Genomic DNA, 12,093 nt, shown 5'->3' on the forward strand with positions numbered 1-12,093 from the left:
TGCCAAGAAAGGAAGTTTTGAGCAAGTTAGCGTGAAATTAAAAATGGTGGCGTACCAGCGATTACTACGATTCCATTAGGCCCTGCCACACGGCACAAATCAAAGCCAAAACGTTTACGCTTCGTGTAGCAGGGCCTTGACAGTTATTGCGTTTGTTTTGATCCAAGCGGCCACAACAAAAACCGGAAGGGAAAAAAGGGATGTTTCGAAGGGTCGTGGTGGGCATATCTGGTGGCGTAGATAGTGCCGTTTCAGCTTATTTACTCAAAAAACAAGGTAGGCTCCTGCTGGATATGTGGCTTAGCTACTACTGCACCTCTTAATACCTTTTCCGCTAAATCCAATTTCAGGTTTCGAAGTATGCGGCGCGTTTATGAAAAACTGGGATCTCATCGACGAATCGGGTTACTGTTCCGGCGAGCAGGACTGGGAAGATGCACAGCGACTGTGTCGTCAGCTACAGATACCACTCGAGCAGATTAATTTCGTGAAAGATTACTGGCTCGAGGTGTTTGGGTAAGAGGGAATGCAGCTATTGGCCATTGGGGGTGAGCTGTAAATTTGTGTTTGTCTGTTCACTTTTGCAGAAGTTTTTTGAAGGATTACGACGCCGGTATCACCCCAAATCCGGACATTCTGTGCAATCGTCACATTAAATTTAATCGCTTCTATCACCATGCACGCGAGCGAATGAATGCAGATGCCATCGCAACCGGTCACTATGCGCAAACCAACTTTGGGCCGTTCCTCGAGCACTACTCACCACATGAAAGTATGCGGCCGGTCGCATTGCAGTAGGCTTCTGCATGTACTGATGTTACATTTGTTTCTTCATCAGAGGTTCGTCTGTTCATGGCACCGGATCTGATTAAAGATCAAACATTCTTCCTGTCACAGATCACGGCCGATACACTTCGCCATACAATGTTCCCAATAGGTGGACTAACGAAGCCACAGGTCAAACGGTTGGCTAGCGAAGTCGGGCTGGATGCGTACGCACGGAAGAAGGAGAGCATGGGCATTTGTTTCGTCGGAAAGCGATCGTTTCAGCAGTTCATTGCGGAATACATCGACACTAAACCGGGCCCGTTCGTGGACGTTGACACGGGGCGCGTCGTAGGCCAGCATGTTGGCCTGCACCATTGGACGGTGGGCCAGAAGTGCAAGATCGGTGGCTGCCTGCAACCGTACTACGTGCAGCGGAAGCATCGCGAAACAAATGTGATCGATGTGGTTTCCGGGCATGATCATCCGCTACTATTTACCGATATACTCTACACGGAAGAACCGGTTTGGATCAATGTACCGCCCGGACTGGAGCAAGGCGAGTTTGTGAGATGTTTCTTTCGCTTCCAACACACCAAACCGCTTGTCGGTTGCACCATTTTCCAATCATCCGTTGCTCACAAGGGACAATTGTTAGTGAAACTGGATCATCCTCTACGAGCGATTACGCCCGGCCAGTATGCAGTATTTTATCGAAATGAAGAGTGCTTCGGAAGTGCGCGAATAGTACAGCCAGCACCTGGGCCTTTATGATCCAGGCTAGTCCAAAGTAGAGTGAAAATGAAGACAGATGTTTTAGAAGCGTATTAAAGGTTTGTTGTTAATTATAAGATGGAGTCATATCACATCTTTCTTATCGAATTTATTGGACAATTTTATCTCTCTTCACAAAACATTATTTAAACTCCCTACTCTTAGCTCCCCTAAATTCTTATTAAATAATTCATTGTACCTTTTGCTGGTGCCGCAAGATCTGCAACTGCATGTCTATTGCGGACGACGATGAGTAAGCTGAGTAACCATGAGGAGAGAATGTATTCTTTTTCAGAGTTGGAAAGTAGAGGTCGAAATGTGTAAAATTGAGTTCTCCTTCATTCCGGTATCTGGAACCATCTCAGGGTATCAGGGTATCTCAAACCTTCCGATAACGACTCGCCTTGAAACTTGAACGATTTCGCACGATGCGACTAGCGACGGTCCCGAACATTAAATACGTGACGGTGGAACGGGAGCCCAGCAAAGAACTTTGCACACATACACACACACATACAGACAGATAGAGACGATCAGCTTAAAATCACGTTGAGTGCATCGAAAAATTTCGCACAATCCGCGTGTTGAATCTGAATGACGGCTGTTTCAAAAAAGTCCTGCGATATCACGGCCCCACTCCGGTTGCTGGCATCCTCGAATGCTTTGGCAAAAAAGTGCCGACTGTCCTCGACGACCGGCGGTACACCGGCAAGCAACGAAACACCTCGCTGCAGACTGATTGGTGCGATGACAATCAGGGGCAGCTCTTTGGCTCGTACATTACGCGAGACGGCCACGTGAGCCCGCAATAGGAAGCGCGCCAGCATGAGCAACCCGTAGGGACAGCTAAAGAACGGCACCTCTTCCTGCAGCACCAGATAGAGGAACCCGCCGCCGGACCGAATCTGGTGTAATTCGAGGCTGCTCTGCACCTGCTTAAAGATGGTCACCAGCAGCGTTTTGCATCGCTCGATACCTTCGTCCAGCACTGGTTTTTCGGCTCGTGACAGCGCATCCATCGATTCGAGAAAGCACGCCTCGGGAAGCCGATTCTTACCCACCGATTCGAGGATAGCGAGCAAGGCGTAGACATAGTCGGCAGCGGAGTAGCGATTCCGGTATCCGTAATTCAGCACGAACGACGCGTACGTCACCTCTGGCATATTGTATTTTTCGGCAAACTTTTCCATCTTCTCGTAGAACTCTTTCCTTAACACCAGATCCATCGCGCTGAACGTTTGTTTGGCCTGCACCAGCGGTAGTCCCATATCGACGAGCATCTCATGCATCACTTTCTCCCCCTTGTAGGTCCACAGCTTCAGACGGCAGGCGGGATAGTAGGAGTAACGAAACGAATCCAGCACGCTCCAGTGACGGAACAAAGCTAGTTGCAGATCGCTTTCGAAAACGATTTTCACCGACGTCTGGATCGCTTGGTCGCTTGCTTTGTTCGTAAGGCGCGATACGTGTGACTGAATGCGTTGCATGAGCAGCGTGTAGGAGGAACTTTCGAGCTTGCCGAGCAGCTTCTGCTCGGTTACACCGACGATCGCCCACCAGAGCAGATCGATCGAGTCCTTCGACATGTGCCAGGCTAGCTCGAACACTGTGAGAGCCGAACTTTGAGCGTAGTAGGCGTACTGTGCGTATTCGAACATTAGCGTATTGCGACGCTCCTGCCATGCTTTGCGTTCTCGGCGACGCAGCAGGCGCTTCTCAATACGATTCACTCGCTGGTTAGCTCCTCCAGATTCGTTATCACTGTCCTCATCACCGCCACCACCTTCGTAACCACCGTCCTCATCGTCACTCTCCTCGTCCGAATCCTGAAAAATGTCTTCGAACGCCGGGATGTTTTCATTCGTGTTCATCTCACCAAGTATCTGAACCTAGAAGGACAAAGCAACGGCTACACTGGCTGGACTTGGTATACCGTGATCATGCTCTCCGGACTTACCTGGCCATCGCTGTAAACATTACACACATCGTACGGCCGGTGAGAGTCACAGATGAAGAAGACGACATCCTGCTCGGGCTGCAGCACATCTACAATGTCGATGCAACCGCCACAGTTGACCAGCAGCACATAGCGCACGTCCTCCTTGTGCTCGTTGTAGGCTCGCCTTAACCCCGCCAGGCCCATAATCGGTACCAGCGAGTAGAGCACATTGTCGCAGCGAAACAGGGACTGCAGAATTTTGCTCGCGCAGATCGCATCGATATCGTAGTTCACCAGCACCAGCAGGCGCTTGCCGATCAGCTCCTGGTAGAACTCTTTGCGCAGATCGGCGATGAACATGATGGCAGCCTTAAAACACCAGATGCAGCAGGGCGCACCGCTTAACACACCACAGACATAATGACCCGAATTTGTAGCGTTTTGATCGGTGAGATGGTCCTGCAGCTCATTCGATACGCGCGTACAACGATTTTTACAATGATTTTACACGCAGAAGATCATTCGTGCGAGTCCAAATCCGTTCAAGACTCGCGGGATAAACAACATTTACGCGCGCTCGGAACTGCTGGGCCCGCATGACAGCTGGCAAACGGCAAAGCGACCGTTGCATCGAAATCGCAAAGATTCCACAATCAGTTCGGTCTTTTGAGTTTCAGCAGTTTATCAAGCATCCAGTACAGCCTCACGACCACAAATTGTGACCGAAAGGTCCATTTTCCCTCACAATTATCGCCAAATAGCGAGTGAAGTGTTGGACGAACGTAGTGTAAACGTGAAATGCACAATCCTGCTGTCAAGCAGCCAACGTCACGCGGTCTGAAAAGCAAAAACAAAAAAAAAGCAAAACGCGTGAAACGTTTACGTTTTTGCTTGAACTCGGCGCCGCTAAAGATCCCCGTGCGATAGTTATTACGTCTAACGTGGTGCGTCCCTCCCTTCTGTCCACTATCTTCAACTTCGCCACCTGTGGGTGCGGGTAAACGTGTCGCGCGCGCGGGGTGCCTGTTATTTTTACACCGGGCTTGCTACGTGTGGCTTCAAGCGCATCCGAAATCGAACGTCGGGGACAGATTGGTGAAAGGAAGCGATACGTATGGTCGTCGGGTGTGCAGCAAGTGATCTCACCTGTCGCCAGAATTAATTGCGATTACGAGTGAGCCTCTACGACTTTTGTCCAGCCACGAAATCGATTATTCCCTCAGCGACACTACACCCTAATCGCGTGTGCCCGTGAACCTTCAGTCGAGAGGAAGGTGGAAAATTGATTTTTCAGCTCATCACCGCTCCAACGTCAGCAGGCGCCAGCATGTCCGGCAAAAGCATGATGAATAAGTTTGTGATACGGAACATTGTGCAGCGTGCAGTGAATTGCACGTACGTGTGCGTCTTCTACTTGATGCTGCTCTCTCTGCTGGATACCGCCGGCATAGCCGCGGACAAGATGCCCAAAGAGGACATCTCTGCCGTGAGCGATGGAGACGAGGTAAGAGGAGGACCCCCGGTACGGATACGGGTCGGAAGGGGTAGCATTTGAATAAACCCACCGCTTTCTTATTCGCTTTTCAGCTAGCGCCGAATGGGAGCAGCGGCGAACCTACCGAAGACAAGGGTCTCCTATCGTCCGATATCGGGTTCGTGCATGCATTCGCCGCCTCATTCATGGTGATTATCGTATCGGAGCTCGGCGATAAAACGTTCTTCATTGCGGCAATTATGGCGATGCGTCACCCGCGGTTAACCGTGTTTGCCGGTGCAATCGCAGCCCTCGCCCTGATGACCGTGCTGTCGGTGGTGTTCGGTATGGCCGCCACGATTATACCGCGCGTCTACACCTTCTACATCTCGACCGCCCTGTTCGCCCTGTTCGGGCTGAAGATGCTCAAGGATGGTTACTACATGTCGGCGACCGAGGCCGCCGAAGAGTTGGAGGAAGTCCAGTCCGATCTGCGGAAGCGCGATGACGAGGTAGGTGAAGCGCACTCCACCGTCCACCGCGCGATCTGTGCGCCTTACGCCTAGATGCTGCACGCATAGTAACGTTCTCATACCACTCTCGTAGTTCCATCCGAGCTAGCCATGCTCGTTTCGTGCTTTCCGTTCTATTCGTCCCCCCCAGGATACGAAAACCGTTGTTTTTGAACGGCATTTTTGTTTGTTGTGTCGTCATGGCACTGTCTGCATAGATCCCATGCCAGCTGGGTTCCGCGTTTCAAGACGATAATGAAGCGCATTCTCACCCTCTCTATCGGTCACTGCGTGTCGCGATGCCTTGCAGCTGTCTGACGCGTTTTTAATCGCGCTCTTACTTTCCGTCTTTGGTTTGCACTTCTGCTTTCGTTGTTTTAATCTGGTCAACACAGGCGACCCTGACCTACCTGAAACCGTGCTGATGTACTCGCTCCTTTGATAACGGTTCAACGCTACAACAGATTCCGTTTTTTTTTGCATCTTTAGTGTGTCTCCTTTGCGATGTTGGAAAGCTTCCTGTGAGTTACAAACAGCGCATGAAATACTGAATGTATGTCCTGTCCTTCCCAGTACACTGCATACGCACAGCCTGACAACAGCGTTAGAGTGCGTGGTATCTGTATGCAAAGCGTGAAGAGCAACGTAAATCATTCAGAGCACAATCCCCCCGGGCACAAGCTTACACACAAGTAAACGGGCCACTAGTGATGAGTGCGGACCGGTTGGCAAACATATGATAACGCTTGTGGACAGACCGAAGAACCTTAAATGATGGTGACGCTGTCCTGCTATTCGCCTTGAAAATCAAGTTTCCGAAATGCTCAACCAAAGATAACCAAACTTGGTATCAGTACCAGAGTGCATAGTGGCCCTCCATGACACGAGCCTAAGCCACGAGGCCAACTCTGTCGGGCATAAAGCATGGATTCAATTACCCAGCCGCACACGGTGCGTTCGACCACAGAAAAGGTTGTTGGTTCGATAACCTTGCCGGGAAGAGTTACTAAGTCAACTCCGCCGTTGACATCGTTACGACGTATCGTTTTCATACAATTGCGAGATAACACTGGGACATGGATGCCGCTTGCTGCGGCCTATAGATTATTGTTTATCAATTGTTCTGCAGTATACTACGTTCGGTCACTTATCAGTCACGTACTCCGCCACTAGTCTTGTATATTAATGCGAAGTTCAATCTGTATCGATGAATGATTTATAATGTTCGCTGAATTCTATAGGCATATGTAAGCGAACCGTCTTTTCGATTATGCGCTGGTTATAGGTTGGTTGCGAACCTGAGTCAGAACAAGTAAATCTGGGAACATGCGTTAGTTATATCACCTGTTGCGTGATGCTGGTAGTAGGCGGTAGTTCCGATGTTGATTAACAATTATTAGACATGGTTGATTAACGTATTAGAGGAACGGATTCCACCATGAAAATGCCTGTGTGAAAAGTTTGCAAAACAGTATTTTTAAGAAAAATTCGTAATCAATTATCCTTCGTTTTTTGTTTGACAATGAAGTTATGTTTGCTAGCAAAATGTTGGAAAATGCAAAACTATATGTCTGTCCCATGTCGCAAATGACACAGTCTCATTCGCTGTGTTTTTGGAAACCGCGGGCCTGTAAAAGAGTCTGCTGAACGGTTCGAAAGATAGCTAAGCTTAGAAGCACCTTGGATCATAGTAAACTCGTCATTTAACACAGTACCCTCACATAGCAAGCTGTGATGGTAGTGAGTTTATTCTTGCTTGTGCATCTTGCACAAATAAACGTTTGTAAGTAGCTTTGGTAATTTTTCTACGCTATTTAACAAATTTTAGGTCATGTATGAACAAATGGTTTGTGAAAGTAAAAATGATATTATGACGCATCTCGAAGATTTGTTTCGAAAACCTAAACCTAAGACGAAGACCTAATTTTAAAAGGAACATTGTACCAATTTACATGGGACTGACATTCGTTCCAGATAATTTGTCATTCCTGTATTTGATGGTACAGAACATTCCTGTACAGGTTGTATTTAGAACAAATGGAGTGCCCTTTCATTTCTTTTCTTTCTGTTAAGCTGTATTATCGTGCATCGTTCATTCATGTGGCTGTGTTAGATCCTAATTTGATGTGCTGTATCCAGTTTCTTGAGCACTTTCTTCCAATATGCTCCTAAAACGATGTTGGTGTTAAGGGTTATTATGTGACTAACCGTTAAAAATTAGATATTTGCCAACACTATAATCAAGATATTTGTTTTCTTTTCGATATAAAACTGAATCATTGTTTCTGACATTGTAGGAGGCGATTTTTCTTTTTCTATTTCAAATAGTAAAACAAAAATCATTTTTGTTGAACAGAAGTTTTGTTTATTAACGTTTCTTTCTTTTTCTGTTTCGCTCACGTAACATCTGCACATTTCATCCTTCATTCGGTACCTTATGCCATGCGCTTCACACCTTAGTCCTTCCTCCTTATCTATATCGTAACGCTTTGTCACCGTGCGCTTACTAAGCACTTCTAACCCAACTCGTCAAGCCAAAGCCCCTATCTGACACATTTTTGCGTATATGCCGTCCATTCTTCTAATTCCGGTGTGGCCATCCTTCCCCGTTGGGCTGGCTGATGCGAAACAGTTGACTCGATCGTTAAGCGGTCAACGCAAGGAAACAGTAGAACTGGTGCCTCTCAGCGAAACCGAAGATCTCGAAACTAGCGGCAAGCAACGGATGCTGTCCCGCAACGGAACAGCCATCGTGATCGGTGGTGCGCACCAGCGAACCACCACCGGTGGTTCAATACACTCGCTGGTCGAACTACATGGATCGACCGGAGCAGCAGCTGCATCGGCAGCATCCTCGTCTTCCTCACTGCGCCTCTCATCATCCGCTTCTCAACTGTACGCTGGAAACAACCGTAGTGGTAGTGCTGTGGCTGCTGTTCCCTCGCTGGTCGACGGAGCAACCGGTCACCAGCAATCTAGTCAGCAACGGCTCGCTGGTCGAAAACCGGCAAACGGAATCTCAACAGTTGGCGAAGGCGAAACGGGAGTCCTACAGTCCACCATCGAGGGTGGCCTTGGCGATGGTGGCGGAAACGATGCAGATGGTGGTGGGGGAGTTGGTGTCAATCGTGGCACGGCTGGCGGTCAACAGGAGGTCATTCTCGAGACGAAAAGGAACGGTACTGGAGGTGAAAGCGAGCAGAGACAACGTGTGCGGGCCAACGCTGCGAATGGTTCGATCGCAACCGGTACCGATGGTACAACCGTGGCTGGTTCTAAAATGGTTAGCAAAACAACATGACATGCTCAGCACAACCCCGGATTGGAGACGGCAGTTTGTCTCAGCCCTATCCCGATTTCGGTTCCCACTTTTCGATTCCATGTATCATCATACTGACAACATACACACGCGCATTCACACACACGTGCATTCACACACACGCACATACACACTTATACATTCGCACAAGAACAAAGGGTTTTTGATAGACTGGAAACTTAGAAGGACTTCTCCTTGAAAGAGATTTTAATCACTTCATCCACATTTTTCCTTTCCAGTCCTTTACCATTACACAGCTATTCGTCGTACGGTTTTTTCGAACTCAGTTAATCTTTTCATATATATCCATTCCAAATTATATGCACCCACCATACCATTCTTACCTAATTTCATTTCATTTTTTTTGTTTTCAATTGTTTTTTATGGTGTTAAATGCAGTTTTCAATTTATAGTTTTTCTTTTGTTTTTATGTTTGTTTTTGGTTGTTAGTATTCTCGTCGTTTGAATTTTATATTGATAGTATCAAACGGTTAATTTCAATAGTTTCCAAAAATTTATTCCAAATGGATTACCAATTTTGTTGACAATAAATCGAATATCGATTTTTTTATTTCACATTGCATTTTAAGTTTGAAACTAGACTAAACAATTTTTGTGTATGTGTGGGTGTGTGTGCGTGTGGTTTTTGTGTGCAAGTGTTCGATTAATTTGATGCGAGTCCCGTTGTTGAACGCTTATACAATATCTTCACATTTTAATGGTTTCACTTCCAATGTGTGTTGCCTTGCTTTTGCAATCTGCAGACCTTACTGCACTGTGACGCTAAGCGATGGTAACTAGGGATGAGCTTCACCCAAAACCTATCCATTCACATGCTGAGAGCTTTCGATAGCAACGAGTGCTAGTGGGAAGCCGGTGTTATACAATTACTTCAAACATGTTTTCATCCATTTTTCGTGACAAATTACGTTTTTCCCGCTTTCTCGAAAAAGTAGTGGTCATCGCAAATCAATTCTAACCATTTGCTGTATTCCTTTATTACTGTTTCAGCTGCCTATATGATTTGTCCGCTTTCTTCTTCGCTCCATCATTGCTACTTCCGATCCAAAGTGTCGTTCCATCATTTTTTCGGTTTGGTTTTCGCTTATTGAGTCCCATTTTTCTTCCCTGTTGGATATAAGTTTTACCCGATTCCTTATGCTCACCATCGGGAATATTTACATCGGTAGAATAATGAAACAAGCTACCAGCATGCGCGACACTGTGCACTATAGAAAAATCTCCCATCTGTAGACTTAGCATTAATGTGTCGATTTTCACAAAATCCGGCAAAACCGATCCCTACAATCACTCGCTTCAATTCCATTTCTTCTGCTCTCGTTATGTGGTGAATGTGTTTTAGAATTTCGTACGTTTTCGTCCAATTTAGTGTTCAGTTCTTTAAAGCTTTCCTTGCTTTTTCTTTACACCCGATTTGGTTTGTTGCATCCATTTCAATCGGCCTTTCAATCATTAGCGTGGTAAGCTCGCTGTAAAAGAGACAAGAACGCACTGAACACAAAACACGAAACCCAATAGAACATTCATCCATTCGCCGTTCTCAAATCGAGATTTAAATGTTTTTTAACATAACAGACAAAAAGGAACTCCATTGAGTACTTTCATCGAATGACTGGCGCAATTAACAGATCTCTTCTTTTTCCTATTCCTTCCTTGGAATGGCAAAATAGCTGGAGCGCGAGGTCAGTGCCAGCGGTAGCTTGATGAAGGTGCAGGACGCCGAATCAGGAACGAACCGCCGGTCTTCCCGGCCGCACAATGTCGCCCTCAAGATGCTGTTCCGGATTTTCGCGCAAGCCTTCACGATGACGTTCTTGGCCGAGTGGGGCGACCGCTCGCAGCTGACGACAATCATCCTGAGCGCCCGAGAGAACGTGTACGGTGTGATCGCGGGTGGTGTCATCGGTCATTCGATCTGCACTGGACTGGCTGTGATCGGTGGGCGAATGATCGCCCAACGAATTTCTGTCCGCACTGGTAAGTTTCGCCATCATTTTCTGTTTCATGGTTTTCAGCATTTTTACTTTTTACTACTTTTTAATTTTTATCCATTCTCTCTATTACTTCTTGTCGTGTTGCTATGGTTATGTAAGAATCTTTTACATATTTTTGCCATTCTTAATCCGATGACGATTCCATGTTAATAGAATAATTTTTAACTTTTCCTTTTTGTAACAATTGGATGGTAGTGCAAATCTTTGCTCATATTTTACCGTTTATTCATGTGTTAATCTGGATAAGCAGTACTAGTACCTAGAGTAACAGAATATGTAACTAGCGTCATTCAACCAGTTAGCCGTTGTCATGCGAAACCCGTTTCTGTTTCTTCTCGTTCACAGTTACCCTTATCGGTGGCGTCGTGTTCCTACTGTTCGCCGTGAGCGCACTGTTCTTTGGACCGGGCGAAGAGGAACCGGCCAAGGTGCCCATTCCTTAACAAGGGTCACCCCCATTCATTACTACTGCTGCAGTCCTTCAGACAGGCACCCACCGACCGATTCTTCTGGCCCAACCATTCTGCTGCAATATGCCTTCTTCAGTGGGTGTGCGTGTATTGGACATAGATTAAGATACAAAAGTAGAAACAAAGAGAAGCGCAACCGTAACAGACCCAGGTGAAACTTTATCGGAACGAGCCGCCACGACTTCCACTCCAGCGCACTGCTCGCACGACGCGAACGGGTTTTTGATTTTTATTGCTCATCAAACTATTCTTTTCATAAATGCTTTAGTAACAAAATCGGTGGTAGGGGAATCCCTTAGTTTCGCTTGGCGCTGCGGTTAAAATTGGAAATCCATTGGTTCATATGCCTTATTGTAGGTGCCGTATGTAAGATGAAGGAAAAACTAGAGGTTTTATGTTGATTCCCTCCAGCAAAAGCCCCCACATGTAATCGTAAGCAAAACGAAAATAAATTTGGCGGCAGGCAGGATTAGCTTTTCCTACTTCGCAAAATGCGCAGTTGGCGTTGTTAGAGAGAAAAGGCATGAACGTTGGTTGCCAATATAAACAACTCGGCAAGAAGAGCTTTTCCTTATCGATGTTTCGTACAGACGTGTGAGACTTGCTAGCTCCATTCGATTGCTGTACGGCTAGGCTATTGTTTCCTGTTGTTATTGTGGAGAAAAATGGGAATGTGTGATTGGCAAGGGAAAATGAGGGATGGGATAAGAAAGGATGCAGGTATTATTCAAAACTGTCGTGAAAATAAATGTGAAATTGTATAAAAATAATCAATTGGAACGCGTACTGTCATCACATAACCAATATCACCCAGGGCCTAATCCC

The 12,093-nt window shown here is 46.6% G+C and overlaps 3 protein-coding genes across 3 annotated transcripts; 2 read left to right on the plus strand and 1 right to left on the minus strand.

The window, feature by feature from the left end:
• The first annotated feature begins 193 nt into the window (after positions 1 to 193).
• Positions 194 to 1,577, plus strand: LOC125953816 (mitochondrial tRNA-specific 2-thiouridylase 1). The gene is made up of 4 exons (XM_049683600.1): positions 194 to 276; positions 351 to 516; positions 588 to 772; positions 839 to 1,577. The coding sequence occupies exons 1-4, from the start codon at positions 201 to 203 to the stop codon at positions 1,537 to 1,539; spliced, it is 1,128 nt and encodes a 375-aa protein (XP_049539557.1). The 5' UTR covers positions 194 to 200; the 3' UTR covers positions 1,540 to 1,577.
• A 151-nt stretch (positions 1,578 to 1,728) lies between these two features.
• Positions 1,729 to 4,045, minus strand: LOC125953815 (cell division control protein 45 homolog). The gene is made up of 2 exons (XM_049683599.1): positions 3,497 to 4,045; positions 1,729 to 3,428 (listed from the first exon to the last, which is right to left on the minus strand). The coding sequence occupies exons 1-2, from the start codon at positions 3,836 to 3,838 to the stop codon at positions 2,073 to 2,075; spliced, it is 1,698 nt and encodes a 565-aa protein (XP_049539556.1). The 5' UTR covers positions 3,839 to 4,045; the 3' UTR covers positions 1,729 to 2,072.
• A 291-nt stretch (positions 4,046 to 4,336) lies between these two features.
• LOC125956423 (transmembrane protein 165) lies at positions 4,337 to 12,038 on the plus strand. Its single transcript, XM_049688271.1, has 5 exons — positions 4,337 to 4,982; positions 5,066 to 5,464; positions 8,097 to 8,747; positions 10,475 to 10,781; positions 11,144 to 12,038. Exons 1-5 carry the CDS (start codon positions 4,806 to 4,808, stop codon positions 11,239 to 11,241), a joined length of 1,632 nt encoding a protein of 543 aa, XP_049544228.1. The 5' UTR covers positions 4,337 to 4,805; the 3' UTR covers positions 11,242 to 12,038.
• Positions 12,039 to 12,093: the final 55 nt, after the last annotated feature.

The sequence above is a fragment of the Anopheles darlingi genome, chromosome 3 (genome assembly GCF_943734745.1).
Source record: "Anopheles darlingi chromosome 3, idAnoDarlMG_H_01, whole genome shotgun sequence".
In the NCBI taxonomy this organism is placed as follows: Eukaryota; Metazoa; Arthropoda; class Insecta; order Diptera; family Culicidae; genus Anopheles; species Anopheles darlingi.